Source organism: Echiichthys vipera (genome assembly GCF_963691815.1).
Source record: "Echiichthys vipera genome assembly, chromosome: 15".
Lineage (NCBI taxonomy): Eukaryota > Metazoa > Chordata > Actinopteri > Perciformes > Trachinidae > Echiichthys > Echiichthys vipera.
This window is the reverse complement of record NC_139840.1, coordinates 18,433,125-18,459,294: the sequence shown is the minus strand read 5'-3', so window position 1 is coordinate 18,459,294 and position 26,170 is coordinate 18,433,125. Positions and strand designations below refer to the sequence as shown.

The 26,170-nt window shown below is 39.4% G+C and overlaps 4 protein-coding genes across 5 annotated transcripts in view; 3 read left to right on the top strand and 1 right to left on the bottom strand.

Moving 5' to 3' along the window:
- LOC310958077 (calsyntenin-2-like) overlaps positions 1-3,512 on the bottom strand; it is a 159,191-nt gene extending 155,679 nt beyond the window's left edge. The window contains exon 1 of one of the 2 annotated variants that reach the window (XM_083928883.1): positions 3,424-3,512. In XM_083928883.1, the coding sequence (XP_083785009.1) occupies positions 3,424-3,496 (73 nt within the window). In that variant the 5' untranslated portion in view covers positions 3,497-3,512. Of the gene's footprint in view, positions 1-1,335; positions 1,433-3,423 lie in introns of those variants that run through there. The other variant, XM_083928882.1, reaches the window with a different exon arrangement.
- Positions 3,513-6,728: 3,216 nt separating this feature from the next.
- Positions 6,729-16,040, top strand: LOC310957522 (nicotinamide/nicotinic acid mononucleotide adenylyltransferase 3-like). The gene is made up of 5 exons (XM_083928123.1): positions 6,729-6,758; positions 8,934-9,079; positions 10,885-11,068; positions 13,118-13,209; positions 15,551-16,040. The coding sequence occupies exons 2-5, from the start codon at positions 8,968-8,970 to the stop codon at positions 15,964-15,966; spliced, it is 804 nt and encodes a 267-aa protein (XP_083784249.1). The 5' UTR covers positions 6,729-6,758; positions 8,934-8,967; the 3' UTR covers positions 15,967-16,040.
- Positions 16,041-17,991: 1,951 nt separating this feature from the next.
- On the top strand, positions 17,992-20,524 carry rbp1.1 (retinol binding protein 1, cellular, tandem duplicate 1; the record flags this gene model as incomplete). Its single annotated transcript, XM_083928268.1, has 4 exons — positions 17,992-18,064; positions 18,526-18,704; positions 19,363-19,464; positions 20,474-20,524. The coding sequence occupies 4 exons, from the start codon at positions 17,992-17,994 to the stop codon at positions 20,522-20,524; spliced, it is 405 nt and encodes a 134-aa protein (XP_083784394.1).
- Positions 20,525-23,839: 3,315 nt separating this feature from the next.
- Positions 23,840-25,864, top strand: LOC310957624 (retinol-binding protein 2-like; the record flags this gene model as incomplete). Its single annotated transcript, XM_083928269.1, has 4 exons — positions 23,840-23,912; positions 24,300-24,478; positions 25,518-25,619; positions 25,814-25,864. 4 exons carry the CDS (start codon positions 23,840-23,842, stop codon positions 25,862-25,864), a joined length of 405 nt encoding a protein of 134 aa, XP_083784395.1.
- Positions 25,865-26,170: the final 306 nt, after the last annotated feature.

Sequence of the window (26,170 nt, the reverse complement as noted above, 5' to 3'; positions counted from 1 at the left end):
CAGACTGACGTCAGCTCAACAAACAGTGAAAGGATGAGAAACAGGGAGAAAAACACAAGTGAGAAAGCAAAGGAAAGAAAGACAATAGAAAGGGCATGAATGAATGTGAAGAGGAAAAGAGCAACAGGATGGACAGAGTAATTCCCGCCAGACATTGTTTCACCAGTCATTGCACAGAAGAGGAAAACCTGAGTTATGCTTCTGCGTTCCACACCGCTTTCACGATTTATGTTCCGGAGAGGATAATGCAGCTAGACGGCTCTGTTGAAAAGACACCCATAAATCTGATCTTGTTTTCGATCCTTCTTTCTCCCTTTCGTTCTCTTTCAGCACCCCTCAAATCCTCTTAGTCTGCGTTCTTTGGCTTTCATCTGCTCTGGTCTATTTCCTGACTTCTTATGTAAAGGTATTCAGATGCAAGCCTTTGTCTCATGTATATACTGTATTCTGCTGAGCTTGTACATGCAAAATCTACATACACACACACATACCAAACTCATTCTCTGTCTCTCTCTTGCAGCACACAGCGACATCAGTCTATTCCTTTTCAAATGTTAAGAAGAAATGGCTTTGCTTAACAAAATAAGGCAATATAAATGTACCTGTACATTGCATAGTAGTGATAGATCAGTTAATCTGGCCGAATAATGCCATTTTGACATAATCAGGATTGGCCGTTGCCTGCGTTCACAAGGCCGATTAACAAAAAACATCTGCAGGCAGCCTCGTCAGTGTGGCTCCCCCCCATGTCAACTTTGCCATTCTACAAGCAGACGTCAGAGTCACAATAGCAACTACCTTCAACCAGATAAACTAGCTTACAGGGCTTGAAAAAAAATTGAAAGGGCATCCCAAGTCCTCACTCCTACTCCAAATGAGTAAAATATTTATCAGAGTTGTTGGTTAAGATGGTTGTGGGATGGCATGCAGGTGTAACTTTTAAGTTTTGGAGCCCACAATTAACCAGAGACAATGCAGAAAACAACGGTTTTAAATAAATGTTCAATTAAAAGGCACTTAAACCAATATTCAGAGCATTAATATTAAGCAGCAAACAAATATTTGCTATGTACAGATATAGTGGAGTAATGGCGTCATGAGCAGAGAATGAAGTCACTGTGTGTGTGTTGTAATCTGAGTTTTTCTGTATTTTGAGTAGAGCCCCTTTAAGTTCAGCAATTTTGTGCCTCTTTTGGCAGCATTAAATTGTTGAAAAAAAACAACATGATATCAGCATTATATATTGACTGCCCTGCTCTCAAATTATCTGCAATTGAAAAATATATATCCACATACAGTATATGCAGCATATAATATCAATATATATATAAAAACCTTGTTAGCTGTCCCTCTGCCTCCAAGCCATACGGAGGTTTTTATAAACAGCAAAAATAATGATAATGTTTGGTTGAGCGCAGACAGCCAGTCAGCCCAGCACTCTCACACCAGAGACCCAATTAATACCACTGTGTACCGCCACTGCCCTTCATACGCAACACCAGTCGACGCGGTGTGTGTCTGTGTGTGCATGCGTGTGTGAGAGAGAGAGAGAGAGAGATGTGACACTATCACAGAAGAAGGGTGTGATTGAATACACCTCCCTGACCGTGGCTGCCCTCCCCGAGCTCTAATCGATTATCATAGTTAGAAATCACTGGCCAACCAGCCAATCATGACCAGCCACATGACCGGTGATGCCCTCAATAAATGTCATGTTTATAGTGTTAATCTTTTCAAAAGCAGCTGTGGCATGTAAGGTTGACTCCAAGGCATACTGTGTTAAATGAAGAGTTGTTACCCAGCGACCTTAAAGGGTGATAAACACTGAGGCGTATGTGCTACTATTTGAATTCCTACATCAAGCAAGTGAAACTGAGGTGACTCATGCCTATCGTCAGAGATGAAATTAGTCAAAATTTGAACATGGACAAGAAAAAAGAACTGGTCATAAGCACATCACAAACATACCACACACTGGACTGAACCCTGCCTCCATCCCACAGCAAGAAGAATAAGTCATCAGCATCAAATATCTCAGACTCATTATGTCCACTGACAGCCGTAAACGATCCCAGCAAACACTCCATGTCACACGCAAACTCACAGAACTGTCTGTTAACTGTCTGTTAACGTGTTCCTTTACAAAAGCATAATCCAACCCATCACACTTTACTTCCAAAATCACCATCCTTCCCACATCCAGTTAGGCCTGGGCAATGAGCAATATATCTGTATTATTATTGATATTGTGATATGAGACTAAATATCGTCATAGATTTTTGATATCATAATATGACATAAGTGTAGACTGGTTTTAAAGGCTGCATAATAGTAAAGTGATGTAACTTTCTTAACTTACCAGACTGTTCTAGCTCTTCTATTATTTGCCTTTTACCCACTTAGTCATTAGATTCGCATTACTGATGATACGACAGATTCATCGACACATGAAAATAACCGTGAGCTGCATCCCGGCCTACATGTATCGTTGCAATATCGATGTTGAGGTATTGTGGTTAGAAATATCTGACATTTGATTTTCTCCATATCCCGCCGCCCTACAACCAGTCTATCAAATATGAACCTCAAGAGCCGTCACACTACCATCCGGACAGAGACACAGGACTCTTAAATGGAGAAGTGCCTCGCTGACACTGTTCTGGGTGTTATGAGTGCATACATGAAGATTGTGCCCTGCTTAGATCTGTTTGTGCATATCTCTGTTTATTGATATGTGTTGAAGACAAATATCCTATTTATGTTCTAAATTCCCCGATTTAAGTTTTTTCACTTTTTGCTGTTTCTTGTTGCTTCTTATGTTATGTATACATTTCATAATTTGAGGACAAAACAAGAGGCTTCCTTGAGTTTCATGAAATCAGAATGGGTGATATTTACTCGCCTATTTTCTGTCATTTTAAAGTTTAAAGCAGGGTGCAAAAGAAGCTAGTGAATGTTGAAATGGTAAGTGAAGCAAGTGCACCAGCCACTTGCATGTTTTAGCATTTGGCTGGTGGGTGGTGCTGATTTTGTGCCCTGGTTTAACGCTGTTATTTGCCCATCTTTTTGTCTCATTAATCCCTGCAGCGTATCACAGTAACGTGACTTACGTACCGAACGTTACAGTGTTGTAACAAAGCTGCAACTTCCCACCAAACTGAACACTTGTCCCATTAATTGCCCTGTCCGCCATTACGTGCAACTTTAAGTTACTCACAAGAAAAAAAAAAACACATTAAGCCACTAATTATTCAGCGTCATTTAACTACAGACAGAAAAAAATACTTATATGGCGACGAAGTTGTTTGGACGGGCGAGTCGCTGCTCTCCTTGCCAACTTGTCAAACTCAAACGCGAGAAAGCAGCCAAACATTTCGAAGTCAAATTCATTTGTTTCCATCTCCTTATGTTTCATGTTCCTACCTTTTCCGCCGAGAGCGCAGGGGTGGCCCCAAATGAGGCAAAACAGCAAAAAAGGGACCCCGGATATCTGCATGGTTGTCGAGCAAGTGTGGGTGACGATGTCTCCCCGTCCGCTCCTCTTCCCGAAATCCTGGATCACCTACCAAGCGCGAGGATGCTTTCAACTGGTCGGGTGCTCGAGGGACAGCCGAAAGGTAGAGAGACAGTCACTAATAGTGTAAGCAAAGAGAGAGAGAGAGAGAGAGAGAGAGAAGCTGACGTTTGAATAGCGTCAATAACACTGAGAGTCCTGTTTTTATGTTTCAAAATAAAGCAAATGTTAATGTTAAATAATGACATAAGGGTATGAAATAAAGGCTGCATGTATATGTCGTGAAAATATATTATTTTTCTAAAACACTCCTAATTATTATGGCCACTCCAGAAAGAGACTCCCCTCCAATCATGTCAATTGTGTACATTTATTTTGAAGAATAAAAACGTCCCTTTCCTGCAAAATGTGGCTTTATTTGACAAACTTGACAAAGCTGTTAATGAGAGAGGGAAGGAGCAAGTGATGGAGAGGAGGGAATATAGGGAGGGGATCTGTCTGAGTCTGAGATGAGTGTGAATGTGAAGGGAAGGGGTTGATTTTGACACCCCGGGAAAGGGCAGCTGTACGCGTGAATTTGCACAGTGACTGCATTCTTCTGCAGGAATGCAGCTACATGTATTCAGTGAATTTAATGAGCCAAGCCATGGGGAGTTAGGACACCAGAAGCTTACCACAATCCCAGAAAGTGAAGCGATGACTGAGTTATTATGGGTCACATACCATGAGCACACAGCTTCTAAATCAGTGTTGGGTTCACTTCAGTGTGAAATACTTAGCTCAGGTGAATTTCAATCACAATGTGCAATAGGAATAGTAATACACATTCAAAAATACTGTATAAAATGATCCTGTTATTCTTGTATTTTTGACTTCCCTGTGTTTATATTGTTCATATTATCTATATTTATAAAGAATTTATTGTTTCTTATTGATGTTTCTTTTATTTTTGCTATCCACTTTGCTGCTGTGATATGTAAATTTACCCTTTGTGGGACTAATAAAGGAATATCTTATCTTATCTTATCTTATCTTATCTTATCTTATCACCTTCAAAATAAAAGCAATGTCTGCTACTCCTACTACCACTGCCTGAAGAGGTAAAATTACCCACTTAGATCAAAGTCTGCATAACTAATAGCACTATCTAATCCGTTCATGTTCTGGTGTTCTGTTCTGGCATTTTCTCATTATCATATGATATAAGATAACATTTGATCTTAAATCAGGTGCCACACATTGCTGCTGTCCACCTCCTGGCCAATTAGGTAATAGGATTAGTCAGCAAACCATGCGCATCCATGAGTCAGTGTGTTGGCTGTTACCCTCCAATAGTTTCATTATAGGCTAGAAATCTACTATATATATTAATTAAGGAGTAACATAAACTTCACTTATTTTCATTATCTTACAGTGGTATTGCTTTCATAATCAAATGAAGCAGCTGGTACAGTATAATGTTTTTTCAAGCTGTATCCTCCTAACAAGAGCCCAAACAGAACAGCTATACTCCCCCTCACAGATTTGAGTCAGTTTTCACCCTGTGGCAAAATCAGTGGTTTCTCTAACAGGCGTATGTTCTTCAATTATTCCCCCTTGCTACTCCGTCTGTCGGGTGTGGGTGTGTGTGTGTGTGTGTGTGTTCTGGGGATTAGAGAGCGAGAAAGAGAGGGCAGACCTCAAGTGAGTTAAGAGGATAACAAAGATAGAACAGACACACACATACATGCAGGCAAACACATGCAGGACCACATTTACTTGTGCCCACAGTCACGTACCCACACACACACACACACACACACACACACACACACACACACACAAATTCCCAATTGGCTGTTACCATGGATAGTGCCAGTTAAGTTACAGCAGAGCAGTGACGAGGGAAAGATGGTGTAATGAGCAGATTGTCCTTCTACCAAGCCTTCAGCTCAGCAATCATTCAGGACAGGGGATAGAAGGAGAAATTCACTTTGGCATCACTGAAGTATTGCCTGTTTTGTATTTGACAAATTTTACTCTCAACATTTCACACAAGCTCTTGAGGAGCAGACTGGTTGCCTTTTTTTGATTTTCAACTTATTCCAGCATCTATATTCTGTAGCAAGTCCAAGATGTTTATGACTAATGAATGACTCAATGGTTTTACGAGTGCTAAATTGTTCATGTTATTTTTGCTAATTTTGCCAGAACTTTTAAACAGCACATACTTTACAAACGTTAACCCTGATATACTGGATAATCCAGGCAGTAAATGTGTACGATACTATCAGGACACACCTGGTTGTCATGTCAGTCTCATAGTTCAACTCAAAATTAACATCAAAGTTACATTTTTTATCCCTCAAAACAACCCAAAACCAAAAAATGTTCCCCCCTATCTCCAGAAAATGGATCTGGGAGCTGTCTACACTTACTCTGGTGTGGTATCACAGATTATTGGGTAAGACAGCCTAATCTCTGCTGGTATGAAGGGAGTTGGGATGATAGACATTTTAACTCATACACACCGAGCAGTCAAAGTCCATAACATGCTTTACCCCAGAAATATAAAATATTGTGTAAGGAATGCCCTAACGCACTTACTTGAAATGTTAAAGGCCTTTTTAACATCTCTCCACAGGTAATTGTTGCAACTGTCTTTGTTGACTTTATGGTATTTTCTAGTGGTAGGTTATATACCAATGGCTCTGTGAAATGTCATAGCACTTACTTGAACCTTTGCAATGTTATTCTTGCCCCCCTGCGACAAAACAGAGTTATTGGAAAAGCCATTTGCTGTACAGCCATAGTCAGTCAATTACTGTAGTGTTCGACAAAGCTTCTCCTTTCCATCTGACAAGCCGTTAACAACAATGAAATGAAAGGTTACCAGGAGCCGTAGGTGTCTGATGCTGCACTGCTAGAAATGTCAGGTTATGATTATAGTAGGCTTCTTCTGGGAAGACATTATCTTCATCCGCAGGGGCACAAGAAACAAAACGCTGTACACTATTTCACTGTGTAACCGTGGTCGCAAACAAGTAACAATGTTTGGCATCTTTACTGTGTGTAATTAAAATGCTTTGCATGTTGTGCACTAGTGTATTTCAGCACCATGGAGAGCTAAGAATCATCTCCCTCCACCAGGGGTCGCGCTTCAGACAGATTTTTTTTCTCCGCGGAACCATCGAGCAACAGCTCGTCAGAACGGGGGACTGGGAAAAGTGTAACACACTCATCCAATGTTAATGTGAAAAAGAAGGTAAACTAATGTTGTATTATTATTCCTACCTTTAAACTTTGTGTTTTTGTAATACGGTTGTTTTGAACGTACTACTTCTTAGTTTCATTTCGTTCACATATGTGTGTTTGTCGCTTTGTAGTTTGGTCCGTTTGGATAAGTGTTCGCTGCAAATTCAATGTCAAGGCTACGTTGACTGCACTGTGCTGGAATTTGTTGGTTTCCCTCTAAAATGTCACTGTAACGTCTGCCAAAAACCACAGGACATCATCGTTTTTACATCTAAAACTGGCGTCAAACTGAATTCATAATATGCAATTCATTATTGTCAGTTTGTTTTGTTGTCACCAAGGTTTAAACATACATGGGTCATTCCAAGAGAATTTAGGCATCCATAATTGTGATGTGTTGGCCTTTTATTTGACTGTTTTCTGTTATAAATATTGAAGAATAACAGGTGATATACCACTAAATAGTTTGATTCGTCCAGCTCAGGTATCAAAGGCATGACTTTTATGAATGATGATTTATTTGTTGTCTGCTATGCTTTGCAAAACCCTTTTACCAATACTCAGGAAACTAAAGGGATAATATATATGTATCTACACACACACACACACACACACACACACACACACACACACACACAAATCCCTTTGTCATTGAGTAAAGTAAGCTTAGTGTTTATTAACTCTACCTGGTGGAAATAAAAGTAATATATATATATATATATATATATATATATATATATATATATACAGTATATATTCTGTAAAATACAAGTAATATATTTAATACACTGCAAAATTACTATTATTTGGAATATTTCTATGATTTCATTTTTTAACAATTATAAGAGACATATATAAACAAAATCGTACCAAAAAAGGATATTTAAAATGTGTTTCAACTGTTGTATTTCGCATTCAATTTGGTCATCTAGAAGGTGGGACAAGAGAAATGTGCACTGTAGTTGGAGCTAAAGAGTTTTGAATAATATTTTGGAATATTTCTTTCTCCAAATATATTTAGATTAAGTCTCAGGACAAGTGTAATTTACACAACAACTGCAGTGTTTAGTATATTGTTCATAGATTATTTAAAATTTCATGTGAGGGACATAACATTTCTAGAATGACCCACAAACCTAAAGTTGTTTTTTCTCAAAGCAGGCTGTTTATTGCTTGCCTTATTTCAAACCATCAGTTGCATACAGCAGAAGACCAATAGTCCCAGTGCAAAATCAATTAAAAATCCTTGGCTTAGTCAATAAATAAAAAAGATAATCATTTTCTTGGTATAGCCCTTTTGAAACAAGGAGCACTAAGTAAAAAATTAAATATAACTAAAACAATTGGACACTATAACACAAGACATAAACAGGACGTAAAATCCAATTGTTGTAAAACAAGGGTAATGTTAATCCAGAACATAAACAAACAACAAATATTTAGAAGAAAAATACAATCTGGTGTTAACATAACCGCCCTTTATTATGCGAAAAGTATATCTAGTGGTCACAAAAGAAGTTTTAAAGCATTATACGGTGTCAAAGTTAACTAACAAATTCCATGTTTAAAGTTTAATAAGTCCCTCAAATGATGGCTAGATACCCGCCAGAGATGTTGGCTGAAATAAACCATCTTTCCAACCAATGTGTGGACAGGAGGTGGTGTTAATTTCCCTTGAGGCTTTCTACACATTCATGTACACATTAACACAAAATGCCGCTGCAGTTGTTCCACTCCTCTAGTGTCTGACTCCAGCAAAAACAGCCACATTCATTCTCACCGCTGGTTATAACTGCTTTGTGTGTCCCAATGATAAATGGGCAGAGAATGGCTACGCTATGAGTTGCTCACTGGGGCCACCTATACTAACGTTGTACTCATACATTGTAAGGGGCTTTGGGATTAAAAACACCCATCAAATGATAAATAGGTCGTTGAGGTAAATGAAACTAAGGTGAACCTCTGCAAAATGTTACAGCACTTCAACTACTTAACAGTACAAAATGACTTGATCTAACTGACATGCCTGAAATGAACAAATAAATAAACTAATAAATAAATAAAGTCTTTCTGCAGAGTATCCTGAAGAATGGTCTAGAGGAGGACACTTCCTCATGCTAGATTCCTTCACTCCTCTCACCTTTGCAGATAATGATTAATAATTCTTTCTTCTGCTTTCTCCAAGACTCTTCGACAGTGGTGTGAGGGGGTAAACCGAGATGGCCACCTGCCGTGTTCCACTAGTGTTGCTAGCCTGCGGCTCCTTTAATCCCATCACCAACCAGCACATGAGGCTGTTTGAGCTGGCCAGAGACCACATGCACAGCACAGGTCTGAGCCCGACATCACAGACACTGTGTCTGATAATTGTTTGTGTACATTATTTCACTTTCTAGATAACCTTCAGGTCAAAGCTCCTTTAAAGTTCCACCAATTAATATTATTTATACGAACAATGACTGTGTTTTGTGAAAGAGGTTGCTCACAGTGATAAACCTATGGAGAATTATGATCCGACTCTGCAGCTTTACAGAGATTTTTAGACTCTTGCTCATTTTTCTTCCTTTTATGGTCTACAAATTTACTGTTTGGTTCAGTCTCCGCAGTTTCATCAGCCTCGTTTCCATCAGGAGCAGGCAGATTTTCTAGCAAACAAGCCGTAATAAACGATCTGAAGGTCTCTGATCTGTCCAGCACTAATTATACACCTACAAAGTTAGAGACTAGCTGGAGAAGAAAGTGTAGCGGATAGTAAGATAAAGATGCAGAGATTTTTCTCAGGAGTTGAATCCCAAAGCTCAAAGGAGAATGAGCTTGCCATAAACACCCTCTAAATGAATGCTGATGTTGCTCTGTGCTTCCTGAAAGTAGCCAGCACATTCAACAAAACAATTTTATAAGACATGTTTGGCAGTTAAAAAAATGATTTCCATTTTTATTAGGCCTATACAGCATAAGACCTTACTCTTGTGCTTTCTGTGGAGTTCAACCTTCAGCTTCCTAACTAATGCTATCAGGAACTCCTGATTACTAGAAGAAAGGAGTGGAAACAGACTCACTAGACGCACAAAACACTGTGTTCAAGGAAATCTGCCATGTAGCGGGACCTTCATCTGAACGCCATTCAGCCTGCCAAGTTGGGGGATCCCTATTTACAATAAATCTCCGTTAAAGACAAACACTGAATTTGCGTTTTCTTTTCTGTTAAGAGGATGCTTTCCTCAACAGACATGATTAACTGGCTTGTGTTTTTCAGCTTGTTGTGTAGCCCTTCCGCCGCCTAGTGGTCAAAATATCAATTAATGCTGCTTTAAACACCCCACGAGAAGAAGCAATCAAAGTTATTTTGCTAATCGTTTATAATTGTACAAAATGCGACGGAGACATATGTTGCGCTACTTGTTGTTCTTTTCTCTGTCACCCTTGCTAGGCTGTATGTCATGTGCTGCCACGTCATGTAGCCCATGTTACAATCACGTCTGCAGACACAGCCTCCTTTATATAAACTTATGCCCAGCTACCCCCCAAAGCTGCTCTGCACTGGACCGGTCACATGGTCGCAACGACATCATTGTACTGGTCCTGAGTCAGCTCTCTCAGTCAGTAAGATGCTTTAGGAACCTTTGTACAGTGCAGCATTTCAGTGGGCAGGAACATAAGTAATGCTCTTACAGATGCCCTTTGTCCCCTCACCTATAAGACAGAAGCTGACTAGTTAAAGGTTAACCATCAGAAGATGACTTTGTTGTTTTATTGTTTATTGTTTGTGCTGTAGTTTCAAATATGTGTTTGGAAGTTTTTTATTTTTTTTAAACACTAGAGTAAACCCAACATGCTTCAGTATTCCCCTATTAACATTTTAATTTTACAACGAACTAACTCGTTGTTTAAAGCAGTTTCTGAACACTTCAAATTGACTACACAGTAGAAGCTTAAAGTAATGATATAGGCTGGCACTTCATCACTTTCATCACCCTGTTTTAAAAAGATCAATTGTGTTCAAATGTGAGCTCTGGAGCACTAGTAATATTAACATCAGTATCTCTGAGATTACTTTATCTACTGATTTATATTCCATTTCTGTATCTGCTGTCATGACCCAGAAAAACTGTATTAATCTTCTTCTCTCCCCTCAGGCCAGTACCAGGTGGTGGGTGGCATTGTGTCTCCGGTGAGTGACGGCTATGGAAAGCAAGGCCTGGTTCTGGCTGAGCACCGCATTGCTATGGCAAAGCTGGCGCTCCAGAGCTCCAACTGGGTCACGGTTGATGAATGGGAGAGCCAGCAGCCAGACTGGACGGAGACTGTGGTCACCATGAGGTATAAAACAAGTTTATTGCAAAATTAGAAAACTAAAGAAGGTTTCCATGCAAGAACATGCAAGAAACTAGGATAAGGTCAGCCTTTGGTCGTTGTTAGAGTACATTCTGTCTGCAGCTATTCAAAGTATTGTGACCACCATAATCTCTATTAACAGATTCTACATGTGAAAGCAGAATCTTCATTATAAATCTGCATTCAGATGTAGATATCTGTTTATAGATCTCCCAATTGTAATGCCATTCTCATGTCTTAATTTATTAATTGGACCGTAAGCAATGGCTGCCGCTCGGAAGAGGAAGTCTTGGCACGGATACCCACTAACTACACTGGGAAGCCCAAAATATTAGCCATTGCCTCCAGGCGTTATTTTCTTTCCTAGCATGGAGAAGGCACAACCCTCACTATTCTGCATCTTTTTTCCTACTCTATCTTTAATTGGCTTACCCTGATATTCTTGCCAATCCCGGTCCTCATGCCTAAACCTAACCGATCCAACCAACAAAAGTGACACGTACGAGCCAATCAGAGGTAAAAGTAGGGCAGGTCATGCCTTTGCCATCCTAGTGCTGTCCCCAGAGACTTATCTGCCCTCAGACAGGTAGACAATGGGTTTCAAGACTGTAACCACTGTAACCTCAGATCGTATTTACACTTGGTTTTCACCAAGACTCATTGTGATCCAATCAAACAAACAACTTTTTTAGTGTAAATTGCTAAAGCGTCCTGATGCAGCTCCGATAAGGAAATAACAGGAAAATATGTCATCAATGAAGGGTGGTTGTTTTGGCGACAGAGTCGTAATGTACTTTGACTTTCCCATTTTTCACAGAGTATTTCCAACTGTACTGACACAACCACTAATGTGACTGGCTAGAGTGCGGATGTAATAACTGTGTGAGGGGCCCTTTGACCTTCTATCAAAGTGATGAATGCATTAATGAGATCTGAACAACAAGTGGTCAGTTGGAGGCACATGAAAGACACAGGTGTGAACGGCGACTGATCTCCGCTGTCTAGATGTGTTCAGACTAAACATATTTAAAACCAAGTATAAACAGGGCCTTACAGGGCCTTCAGTTTTTTCTCCTGTGTTGGCAGAACAGAGCACATCTTGTTCCCAGTTTAATCTTCCACTCAGTAGCTGTTACTGTATATACTTCTTCATTTTTGACGGGATATAACATAAATATTTTATTCTTTGCTGAGAATGCTGACATGTCCTAGTTTTACCACAGCACCAGCAGAGTTCGCAGGGATGTGCTCTCCTTTGCTGCTCCTCTGCCTGTCCTGCTTCTTGCCAACTTCAATTGCTCATGTAACAGTGTGTTGCCAGGTTCAGGTCTGTGTTTTTCATGAGGTGAAAACAGGGGCTCCTGCTGTTAAATTCACTGACAGATTGGAACTGGTGTAGTTGCAAAAGGCTGTCTGAGACATGAATATGGGTGAAGAGAGGCAGGCATATCTATGAGTATTCTCCCCTTCCATATTTCAATGTATTGTGCCGAAATGTAATTGCAGCTGGGTCTTATCAAGAGTTTGGCCCAAGGGAATCAATGATGTAATGTAAAAATTGTACCTCACCCCGTATTATTGGCCATACTTACTGTATGTCACAAATCCCCTCATGAGTGTTTGTGCAACACGGGTGCTGACCAAGGCATGAAATGGCCTGTTGTTGTCCAGAGGCTGTGACCGAGCCACGTCACAAGTCCACTCACTCTACAATCCTGGCACACACACACAAATGTACTAGAACACCTTTTAAAAGCTTTACTTGAAAACCGTTTTTCTTCTTCCCAAGTTCCTTTGTGACTCGTCAGTATTTCTCTTTTTCTTTTTCATTTCAGTTTGATGTTTAAATTGAAACATAAATGTTGCCTGTGAACATGCATGAACACAGTAAAGCAAATAATATATTAATACACAACCAGCTGCTGGTAACAACAGAAGGGTGAAATACTCAAAATCAGAATAAGGAAAAAAAACTGTGTATTACCATTTCTGAAATCGGATAAATAAATTCTCAATTCTTTGTCTGTTGGGCAGGTATCATTATGGGCGTATTCGCAAGGAGTATGAGCAGAGCACAGGAACAGGAACGCATAACGACTTTAGTAGGAACACCTCTACCCTCCCAAGTAAGAACCTCTTAAGCCGCCCACACATGATCAGCGTTAAAACCGCTCAGCACTGGCTGTGCCATTGTTTCCCGATGGGAAGAGCAGAAGCGATACCCTTGGCGTCACGCACTGCTCAAAATTGCCACAGCTCTTAAACCCTTTGACCTCTGACTGTTTGCAGCCTTTTCATAGGCATTGGCTGTGAATTTCTCTCATTTTAGGGTGGCAATGTTGGTTGGTCAGTCCACCATTTTGTTCCAAATATAAATAATAAAAAAAGGAAATATCCCACAACTACTTGATGATTTGCCATGAACTTACAGATATTAAGGATACCCAGGGCCCTGTTGTTTAAAGGTAATCTGATGCATTAGATATAAAATCTTTTACAGTGCAAAACTAAGTGTGGTTGTCATTAGAGACAGAATCAGACAGAATATGGCAATTTAAAAAGGTGTGTTTTAAACATTGACTGGGGTTTTAAAATGGGATGGGAAGGTGGAGAGAGGTAATATTGTGAAGGTCTTGTGGGAGAGATTTCCAGCAACAGATTACAGAACAGCTGAAGGCTCTAGGCCTTTTTAAACATTCATTTATCACTTTATATGAATTACAATAACGTAGTTTCTACAGCTGCACGCCCTATACTGTTTCCTGTCTCTTCAAATACAAACACTGACCTCACACTGGTGAGTCTACCTGTTGCTCTTTACATAGCCAGGATCCTGTTGTGTGATATGTAGTCCCACTTAGAGCACTCGTTATCTGGATCAGGGCGATCCAACCCAATGTTGCTTTGAAAAAATGGCACCAAAGTAAAATGGATTAGCTGATCCTGATTAAGAATCTGAATCATTTTGATCCAGATTAAATTTTTGAACAACTGGGTCCTGAGAATGAGTCCTTCCTTTGGTGAGCCCCTGACTTTTTCTTTAGCTCCACCAGCAGGTCAAAGTTTGTCCAGTTCTTGTCATTATAATTAAATACCTACAAAACTAATAACAAAAGAGACATACGCCTCAGCTGCACTTTGTGTTCACTGCTTATTAAACAATGCTAGCATGATGACATGGTAAAATAAGATGGTAAACATGGTATACATTATTCCTGCTGAACATCAGCCTGTTGTCATTGTAATTGTGACCAAGTGCTGAAGTACAGCCTCATAGATCCGCTAGTGTGGCTGTAGCCTACATAATAATGGTATTTTTCCAGTGTACAAAACGCACACTTTAACAAGCCCTCTATCAGAGTTAGGGTTAAGGATTTGCATCAATCCCACATAATGGGCCTGTGCTTAACACATGCAAAGTAGTAGTACAAAGCTTAATGGTGCTCTGTGGCTCTTAATAGTAGTTAAAGAGTATTAGGGTTAGGGTTAATACTTTGAATAGTTGCGGACAAACTCACAAATACAAAGCTATAGCATACGTGTGTGTGTGTGCGAACATGATGGTTGGATGGTTGTATAACTGGAACCTAGCCAATCAGTATTCAGGAACATTTTCCTAGATTATCTATGGTCTAAAAATCACTTACATGGATATTTGTTTGGGCCCAACTGCTTTATTACACAAACCTGCCGAAAGATTAACAAGTTTAATAAAAAAAAGAAGTGGATAGGAATATAATAAAGTTTGTTTGGTGTTTTGATCATTTAAAGCACAAGTCACAATTCAGTTTGAGTTTAATATGGAAACATTTAACTCCCAGAGTAATTGGTGGTGTTTTGTTTTAGCCTCCAGCACCATGAATATCTAAGTTGGGTTGTGAGTCAATTTTAGTAATGTTCTGATTTTTCATTTGCCTGGTCCAGACTCAAAAAGTTCACTTCCTTTATCCTCAATATTCACGTCACTAATGCCTCCAGTTTTTGAATTCTGCTCCTCAACATTATGAGCAGTCTTTGAAGAGACAGTTCAGTCATCTATTTCAGTATGGGTTTGCCGTTTGTTTGTAGCTGGACTGTAAACTAGGCTGTTGGAAAACTCCCACTGGACTGTTGCCATTAATAAAAAAAAAACATTTGAGGATTTTGTCACTCTTTGCCATCATATTTGCTTTGAAAAAATATTAACAATTTAGTGCACAGGCCAATCACAGATGGATTATTTTTAGGTAAAATGAGCTGAAGAAAATTCAGGATCAATCAACAAATGTTATAAAGGATCTTGTTCAGAATAATTAAATAGAATTATTAGTCAAAGCAATTTTCTTTATTCTCAAAATGAATCATATGGAGCAGTAAGTCTGGCCCCTTACTTCCGATACACTTTTCTATCTAGTTTATTTCATGTTTTACTGTTTGAACCTGGTCATACATCCTGGTTAGTAAAGATTTATCTTACTCCCCCTTCAGGAACTTGTCCCCAGTTGAAGCTCCTGTGTGGAGCTGATTTCCTCAACACTTTCAAGATCCCTGGCCTGTGGCTGGACGACCATGTGGAGGAAGTGACAGGACATTTCGGCCTCGTCTGTGTCAGTCGAGGGGGGCTTCAGCCGGAGCGAGCCGTGCACGAGTCAGACATGCTCTCTCGCCACCGTCAAAACATTTTCCATGTGAGGGAATGGGTGAGGAATGAGACGAGCGCCACCGAGGTCCGCCGGGCTCTGAGGCGGAATCAGAGTGTGAAATATCTGATCCCAGACTCTGTGATAGAATATATCCACCAGCACAACCTCTACACGGACCACAGCGAGATGAGAAATAAGGGCACAGTGCTGAGGCCGCTCGCCAAACAGGCACAACAGCCAGTGAAGAGTCTGGATGACTGATAGTCGGACTTGTCATGGGCCCTGGAAGTGTGAATCCACTTCACAGATTAGATCAGCTTCTCTTCAGGGACTGGAAGCTCTGTTAGCTTTCACTGGGTTTGCACAGCCGACAAGGAAACACACATTGGCCTAATTCTGTCACTTGTTATCAGTAGGAACAGTCTACACAGTGCTGTGCTGTCTTTTTAATCATACACATGGAGTGTTGCATATACTGAGCCTCATCATTGTGCCACAGTGTAGATGAACATTTGTTTGCTGAAAGTTTTCATCCTTTGTAGTTTTACATTTTTCACATCATTGCAGAGTTGGATACATTGAAATAAAATCGTGTATATTTATCAGTATATTGGTACCCACTTGTTTTTTTTTCCTTGTAGCTGTTTAAATGTATAAAATAATAACCATAACCAGGAATTTAAGAAAGTATGAGCCCCGGTCCCCCCCAACAACCCAAACTCCACTAATATATTTATAAAATACAACGGATCAAACTTTTTTTCAATAAAATCCTGAGATTTTTGTCATTTTGTCTCTGTCCTTGATGATTACACAGTCTTTATCAAAACAGAGATAGGCATTCAACGTTTAACATTAAGATATGTTAGAAAATATGAACTGAGGACCTTTAAAACTGAATCACACTAACAAACAATTCATTGTGTTTTCAGAAAGCAGCCAAAAAAAGAAAACACTTCATAAAAGAGAATGAATTTTAAATGTAGTTCAAGGTGATATAATGCTTTAAATGCTGGTGATAAATAATAATGCAACCTTTATTTCTGTAGGATTTTTTTGTTGGCCTTATATCTAAAACTCAGAACCAACCTTTCACAATACCACCATATGTGTCCATGGGTATATATTATGTATATTAGGTAGGTAGGTAGTGTGTATCTAGATCACAAGGCTGCCAGAACAACCATGGTTGTGTTTTTAACTGTAGAAGTCTAAACTGGATCCTGTTTTAAATGCCCTCCCATGTGAAGATTATTGTTGGTGTCTGTACTCGGCAGCAGCCTCCCAACAGCAATTCATTGTGAATCTATTCATTTCCCCCATTATCATCTACACACTGTGTCTGCAAGCCCGTATTTTTTCCACCAAAGGATTTAAAGTAATCCGGACAGTTGCTCAGCTACAGTAGGTGTTTTCTCTCTGAAGCCAATAGCTGAAAGCACCACTGTGACTGATACTGACTGGCGTGTGTGTGTGTGTGTGTGTGTGTGTGTGTGTGTGTGTGTGTGTGTGTATGTGTGTGTGTGTGTGTGTGTGTGTGTGTGTGTGTGTGTGTGTGTGTGTGTGTGTGTGTGTGTGTGTGTGTGTGTGTCCCAGCCAGTAAGGGATTTTGACAGTAGGTTTGCTGCAGCTGGTCCAAAAGAGAGATTATCAAATTAATTGAGTTATTTAAGCGAAACAAAAGATATGACAGTCCTATTATGCTGCATTTAATTGTTCCAGTTGGATCATTTCAAGCTCAGGTGCTTCGACTCATTCTGCTTTTGTACTGTGCATATTATCCACTGTGTGCTCCACACAGCCACCTTCACAAGCTGATCAGTGTTTTGATAGATTATTGTGTGATTTTACTTGATTAGGCTGCTTATTGAAGGCCCTGCATTATGATTAAAACATGATTAAAACAGACTCATCTTACACAACCGAACCAGGGCAAATCTGCCACACGTGGAACTTCATCTAAATGTGCCTGTGTCACTTAATAAAGGAAGTGTTTTCATCCTAATCCCATATAAGCGGAGTAAGCACTCTCCAACATAGAGCTGTTTCACATTATGTATGCATACTGCATGTTCCCCGCATACAATATGTGTGAAAGCGTGGGGAGGAGTGAGGGGTTATGTGGATTTGACAGAGGGAGGGAAGTGGGAGGTAATCGGATTAAATTGAATTTGGTTCAAATTGAGGCTTTTGACAGCAGGTTCTGCACTCGGGCACAAGCAGTCGTCCACAGCAACCTGTTCATCATTCACTGAGAGTAAGGAAAACAGCAGAGCAACAGCCAACATGCCAGTTGATTTGAACGGATATTGGAAAATGATTTCCAGTGATAACTTCGAGGAGTACCTGAAGGCTCTTGGTGAGTTTGTAACAGGGGGTAGTGGAGGACAAGCCTGGTAAAGGTTAAGTCATCATTAGAGCTTTTAATAGCAATGTTGGCATCGTAAACCTGTAAAAGAAATCCTCTATTATTCATAAAACTTAGAAGAGCAAGATGGCAGCCACTAGTCGTTTGTTTCATATCATACATTCTATCAGTACAAAAATGAGAGAAATGTCTATTTGTTTTCTAGTTACTTTTATGTAATGACTATATTGTCAGCAACATTGGGCATTTTTTTAATCTGATCTCAACAGAAATGTTCCACATCACCTCAAAGTAAACAAACTGGATTCAAAAGTGTCATACAAGCACTACTCCATCTAACAATGTTTAAATCTACATACATGTATGTGTCTGAAGCTGTATGAGTCCACTAAAATGCCCAGCTTCTCCTGTTTCTTATCCATTACCTCACTTTCCTTTGGGACCTGTTGCAGATGTAAATGTTGCCATCAGGAAAATCGCCACCTTGTTGAAGCCTGACAAGGACATCTCCCACGATGGGGACCACATCATCATTAAAACCCTCAGCACCTTCAAAAACTACAACATGGAGTTCCATGTGGGCAAGGAGTTTGAGGAGGATCTTTCTGGAGTGGATGACAGGAAATGCATGGTGAGCATTTGGAGCCTATGTATCCAGATGGGTTTTACTGCATTTTAATTAATGTACACATGATGCATTACTGTTTCAAATTTTTGAGAAACCTCTTAAACCTTCCCCATTGGTGCAAAACCTGTAGGTGTATAAACCTTTCTCTGTGGCACCCCTCCAGATTATAATGCACATATGGTGTGGTGAGATTTGATACAAAACTTTCCACCTACTTACAAAACTTTCCGCACACCTTTCACGCTTGTGACAGTGAATTGATGTAATGAAGACCGGTGTCGGATACTGCAGGAAAATAAATGGTAGAGGCAGAGAAATACGTCAAGACTCACATTCTTTTAATCAGATTGTGCCTCTGAATACTGAATAGGATCAAAGATTATCTGTGGTCCCCCTTGAAAAAGCTTTTTTGTATGCTGATAGGCTGATTATAGATAAGCTATAAGCTGTTTGGAGGGTGGCTGAGAGAAAAGGGTCACATGCGTCTCTATGTGCGGATTTTATCTGAATAATTCTTTTTAATAGAGGTGGAGGAAGACTGACGCTCTCGCTCAGCATAAACATTTTCATATGCTCACACATTGTTACATTTGAATACATCCTCCACTGGTGCATCACGTATTATAATTCCGTTTTCTCCCTGACCTGTGACCTCATGTAGACCACCATCACCTGGGAGGGAGACAAGCTGGTGTGTGTGCAGAAGGGAGAGATTGAAGGAAGAGGCTGGACCCACTGGGTGGACGGAGATGAGCTTCATCTGGTAAGAAAACATCAGCTCCTGCCATGAATATTAATGTATGCAATTTAGACACTTTAATCCAAATCCAAAATGCCTCTCAGCACCGTGTGTGCAGTGCATATTTTTAGTGTGTGACTCGTGCATTGGCCCAATAGCTTCAACAGTAGTAACATCATACTGAGTGAGGTGCATGTGGATTTGGATGTAACCTTGCCAAGTAAATCGTGTCATTTCTGCATTAGGGGCTACCTCTAAAGATGCTGTTTTAAGGGGAGGAAACAGACTTTTGATGATCAAGGTTTATCTGCTACTCATTTATTAGGCATTTCTGTCTGTAACCATGAACTGAGAGCGCCAGTGATCCAGCAACATTAGCCACTGCCGTGTTATCATCTCGACTTTACCAATTGAATTTCTCTTACAAGAGCTGCAATAACTTTTTATTTTAAACATCTCCTCTGTGAAATTCATAGTGTGGTGCAGTGTGGCCTGTAATGAAACCATTAGCATCTGAAAAGACTTTTAAAGTAATGACTAGCACATTACCATTGTCATTAGCTCAGCATTATCAGATTTCCCTCTGTGTAATTACTGCTATCAAAGCTAAGAAAAAAATAATCTGCCAAATTATTTGGTTTAAGTGATGCCAGCAGATGTTTTCAATCAGCGGCCTTGGAATGACTTATTAGTTGGAAGTTCCCAAGAGCTGGAAAAGGGTTTGAATGTGGAGCAACAGTGGCCTCTGGCGGCAGACAATAATTTGGAAGTTAGATGCTAGAGGGTATACACGAAATAGGTGGAGTCCTTTCTTTCAGCGTAAACAAAATGATTTGAAATTCTGTGCATTAATGTCTCCGTGCCTATACTACAACCATAGTTACCGTTGCTAAGTCTGTTGCTAAATTTGTGTCTGTGATTATATGATTTAGGGAAGACAGTAGGACTTACGATCTGTCCTACCCATTTGTCAAAATTATGCTCAGAATCAGTTTAAATCTAAATTATTTAAACTGTCCTCTGTTCTCTGCAGGAGCTGAGAGCTGGAGGAGTTGTGAGCAAGCAGGTCTTCAAGAAGACCTAAGCTGGCTCTTATTGAATGAGACAGCGGTGCCCCCGGCTTACAGAGACACACTCGACTCGCCCCATGCCTCTGACGTACCCACCAACTTCACTTTGGTTCATTCATACATACATCTCTCCGTATTTCTATCTACCCGTGTCTTTTGCTGTTGTGAAAAATAATTTTCATGAAACACACATTTATATTCCGTCATGAATGTTGCCTTACTCTGCCAAAGCCAGTTCAAAGGGGTGGGGAAGTGTGTATCATGTAACATCACAAAACGCCAAACTGCATGTCTGTCTCAGGGTGGGTGTTCTTTTGATTAGCAAGTTTAGATGTGTTGGACACATGCATACTGCTAGGGGTAGCTAATCTGATGGGTAAGCCAGAATGATAATGAATACGCTGGAATTACTACTGGGAAAGAAATGGATGGCAGTGAAGACCTAGGAGAAATGGGTTGATCCCATCTTAGCTCTCTGAATGATTGCTCTGGGTGGAGTGTGTTTGAGGGCTGTAAACTTCTTTGCTACTGATGCTTAGTCTCTAGAATGGATGTCATGAATGATGTGTGTATTTATCCCTCCCAGTTCCTTTGGGAATGTACCAGCGATAGTAAAAATGAATCAAACAAATAAAGTAAACAGTGCTCAACAGTGCCATTTCTTTTACTAATCAGACTTGTTGGAACATGAGAGAGTTCAGTCATGCAACAGACAAACCATTAAAATGATTGGATGTTGTTTACTGAAGTTTCACATGCCAGCAGATCAGCTATTTAAAGTTCCTTTTATCAGAAAGTGCTTTTCCAGACATACACAAGGAATCTGAGGGCCTCTGCTTGAGATTTTCAGTGAGTGAAGTGAAGTGAAGCCCGTGGAGCTTCGGCAAGACAACTCGAGCCACGCTGTGCTCTGAATCAGCTAATATGTCAGCTCAATTTGTGCTTTGCCATTGGGCGGTCTGTATAAACTGCAACAAACTTGCTCATTCGTTGTTCGCTGCCCCTTCTTATGCATTCACACCCTGCCACAACCCAGCAGCTACCTGCGGGCAATGTTTATTTATGGTTCCCCAGGGGGGTTTTATTGATCTCTCCCTGCTCTTGCTTTGGCTGGTTCAAAAAATTATGGTCTCAGTGAGGGGTTGAAACAGTCTGGCGCCAGGGTAATATCTGCATTTGCATTTATTCTCAATAAAACGTTTCTTCTAAGTGCAGGGGCGGTCTGGTGGAAAGTCAGTAACTCAACTCTTATTTTGATCGGTAATCATCAGGTGAACAGCTTAGTACAGGAGAGGATTTTCAGCCATTGCTCAATTTTCAAAGATCCACTCTGCTCTAATATGTGTTCATCATATTGTTACTTCACTTGGCTGTGCAGAATGATGTATGTGCAGAGTCTGACTGAAGACACATTTATCTTATGGGGAAAGTTCCTCTATGCTCACCTTAAATCAGAGTTCACTAAGACGTTTTATGTAAGAGCATGATTTTGCAACATCACAACTGACTTTCAAATCAAACCACCTACACACTGTGCACAGGGAATGGACGATGAAGTAGGAGACATCTTGGCTGCATTCATAAGTCAATAATAGTAGTAGTTAATATGCCCTTGTTGCCGTCATAAGTGTTGTTTTTATTTGTCTGAAAAACTGCGGTGAACTCGGTAAGATTGACCTTCAGAGAGTTGAGGGAGCAATAAACAACATGGTCACCCAGACATGTGTATTACCCACAGTGCATTGCAGTTTTGCATTTGGTGCAAGAAAAGACAACCATGGTTAGGTGGCAGTAATGTAGCCTATGTTGAACTCCAGCTGCTTACTACTAAAGATAATAAATACATTCATTCATTCATTCATTCATCTTCAACCGCTTGTACCTGTCGGGGTCGCAGGGGGCTGGAGCCGATCCCAGCTGACATCGGGCGTGAGGCGGGGTACACCCTGGACAGGACGCCAGTCTATCACAGGGCACATAGAGACGAACAGAGACAGACAACCATTCACACCTACAGGGAATTTTAGAGTCATCGATTACATTTCTCTATAAAAAGTCAATTTTAAGAAAATCTCACTGATACTTGATATTTTACTGAAAAATGTTATGTTACTAATTGCAGATAGTATTTACTCAAACTGTTGTATTGTTCAGCTTGTGTTATTTCTTTATTCCCAACATTATCTTTAAATGCGTGGAAAAATGCTGCCTTGCAAAATATCATAAACCTGTAGCAATAATAATAATAATAATAATAATAAACAGTAGTAATGACAAATAAAAATTGTATGAATCAGAAACTCATGCACCTACCTCATTGAAATGCGTGCAGGTATTTCTGGTTATTTGTAAAAAGCATTAATATAATAATTGTAATAATAATAATAATAATAATAATAATAATAATAATAATAATAATAAGAAGAAGAAGAAGAAGAAGAATAAACTTTGTTGTATAGCACCTTTCATACAAGAGCTGCAGCAGAAATTGCTTTAAAATAAGAACATCACTTGACAGAAACAACATAAAAGATTCAGAATCAGAAATACTTTACTAATCCCAGGTGGAAATGATTTAAGTATTGGTTTGATATGATGAAAATCTCAAGGATTATAAATGTAAACTTTTGAATTATAAAATGTTTGCACATTCATAGATTCTGGATTTTTCAGGGAGACAGAGAAGATCATTTAAATTATTATTATATATATATATTATTATTATTATTTATTTCATTTAAAAAAATGTATTAAAATTGATCTTTTTTAAGGAAAACTATAACAAAAATAAATTGTTATTCGCAGCAGACATTATGTATATTATATCAAAAATCTGTCACTTTTTTTTTCTTCAAAGCCCGTTAAACTATTTTAACCTTCATGCTCAAAGTTCAGGTACTTTGGATTTGCATTGGAACAAGAAAAAGAACAAATAAAGGGCACACACTGTTAGCAGAGTTGCAAAATAGATTGTGTGTGTGTGTGTGTGTGTGTGTGTGTGTGTGTGTGTGTGTGTGTGTGTGTGTGTGTGTGTGTGTGTGTGTGTGTGTGTGTGTGTGTGTGTGTGTGTGTGTGTGTGTATGTGTGGGTACCCTCATATGTGCCTCTCGTGACCTCCCCTGAAGACCACGTAAAGACAGAAAGAAAAGAGAGTTTTCCCCCTCCTCCTCTAAACAACTGCCCCTGCCAATCCCATTCAAGCCATAAACTCACTTATCAATAGTTCCCTGCCCCCTGACTTGTATAAATGCAGGAGGACACTCTGCACCTTCCCTCTCTATACACTGTCTAAAGTCTATACACACACAACAGCGTCACCAGCTGCCATCATGCCTGCAGACTTCCGTGGGAAATGGATACTTGAGAACAATGACAAATTTGAGGATTATTTGAAAGTGTTGGGTAAGAAAATAACTTTGTACGTGTTCATGTCTCGGGGTGATGTTACGGACGGGACAAGCTGCACAGGTTACAAAATGATCATCCAATTTCATGTTCTGTCAGTCATTATGGCTTCAATCTTATCTGAAGCTAATGCTAAAATGTTTTTACAAGGCAGTTATTTCCCCACAGATTATACAACTACTATGAAGACAAATACTCAAATTATTCTACTGTGTCAATTATGATTTTTGCATGTACATGAGGTCTTGATTTCCATAAAGAAATTAAGTACACTCAACATTTAAGTGAGTGAAACTCTCCATCTATTCCTGTAAAAAATACAGTTTACGTAATCTTGCTTCTCTGAGAAAAATGTATAATCAAGTCTCTCTATTTTGGCCCTAGATATTGACTTTGCTACAAGGAAAATTGCCCTCTCCCTGTCTCAGACCAAAGTGGTAGCCCAAGACGGAGACGAGTTTAACTTCAAAACGCTGAGCACCTTCAGGAATTATGAGCTCTCCTTTACTGTTGGCGTTGAGTTTGATGAGTGCACCAAGGGACTAGACAACAGAAACATCAAGGTGGGTTGACCTGTGATATATCTGATGAGTCAATAGTTCCCATTTTCCTTGTTGCTTAAGCGATAATGAGAATGTGTTATCTAAGTGTGTTCAGGGTAAGGATTGGCCTCTGTTTGTAACATATGTCAACAGTAATAATGTAAAATGACCAGTTCCTTCAGTCCTTCGGCCTCTCGACATTAAATGTTGCAGCTATCTATCTATCTATCTATCTATCTATCTATCTATCTATCTATCTATCTATCTATCTATCTATCTATCTATCTATCTATCTATCTATCTATCTATCTATCTATCTATCCATCTATCTATCTATCTATCTATCTATCTATATATCTATCTATCTATCTATCTATCTATCTATCTATCTATCTATCTATCTATCTATCTATCTATCTATCTATCTATCTATCTATCTATCTATCTATCTATCTATCTATCTATCTATCTATCTATCTATTTATCTATTTATCTATCTATCTATCTATCTATCTATCTATCTATCTATCTATCTATCTATCTGTCTATCTATCTATCTATCTATCTATCTATCTATCTATCTATATATCTATCTATCTATCTATCTATCTATTTGTTGTGACATTTAAATATATTTTTAGTAAATGAGAAAAAAATAAACAAAAAAGGCCAGTAAAATAAACATTTTGTTGATATTGTTATACAGTTATAATTTAAGACATCAGATATCTTATTAGTGACCATTTTTACTTCTGAGACTTCGCAGAGGCAAACAGATACCGTGAGTACAGTTTTGTGGCAAAAGGAAAGGAACTATAATGGGTATACACTAAAAGCTGGTTCATTAAGTTCCACATCAACATGAAAGCAGTCCTAAATTGGTGAGTCTTCTCGGCGGCAGTGAGCTTCAGGTTCAGGAAAAGTGAGCATGTGAGTGGTGAAGGTCGTTATGTAAGAGGTAGACGCAGGGAAATTCTTTACCACAGTGATGAGTCAAAAATACTTTAAACACACATTAAATAATGAATTAAGCTCATTGTTTAATGAATGCACTACACAGTGTCTGGTGACCTGGGAGGGGGACAAGCTGGTGTGCACTCAGAAAGGAGAGAAGGCCAACCGTGGCTGGAAACACTGGATCGAAGGAGACAAACTTTACCTGGTGGGTTGACAATCTGTCACGATAATTGGATTTTTGTTGAAATATCTGAACCTGAAAGTGGATAAAAAGAGGAATGTGCTGGATTAGTTTGATGTATCGCACAGCACAATGGGATCGTTAAGTAAGATGAGGACAATTTTAACACGTTATTGCTCTCATTACTTTTTTTTTGTCTCCCCTCTTTCCTCTCACAGGAGCTGACGTGTGAAGATGTAGTTTGTGTTCAAGTGTTCAAGAGAAAATGATAAAGGGCAAATGTGAAAAAAGACTTATTTGCTCCTCAATAACATGTTTTCCCAAACGTATGAACAAATGAATAAAGGTGCTTTGTAGACAACTATATCGTGTTGTGTATGAATACGGAGTAATGAAATGTTTGGGTTTGCACTCATAGCAAACTAATATCAAAGTCTAACCGATCAGTATCTCTAATTAACATAACCCAACAAACCTCTTCTTGAGGGAGTGTGGCAGCATGCCTGTGTAGTCACAGACGGCATAAAGGACTAAAACACTGACTTTTAGAAGAGTTATAATGTTCATTCTTTTTA

Excerpts from the sequence above, each read along its gene's own strand:
- LOC310957522 (XM_083928123.1), top strand. The coding sequence starts at position 8,968 with ATGGCCACCTGCCGTGTTCCACTAGTGTTGCTAGCCTGCGGCTCCTTT. Across the intron at positions 11,069-13,117 it reads GAGACTGTGGTCACCATGAG|GTATCATTATGGGCGTATTC; the intron begins GTATAAAACAAG and ends TCTGTTGGGCAG. Across the intron at positions 13,210-15,550 it reads GAACACCTCTACCCTCCCAA|GAACTTGTCCCCAGTTGAAG; the intron begins GTAAGAACCTCT and ends CTCCCCCTTCAG.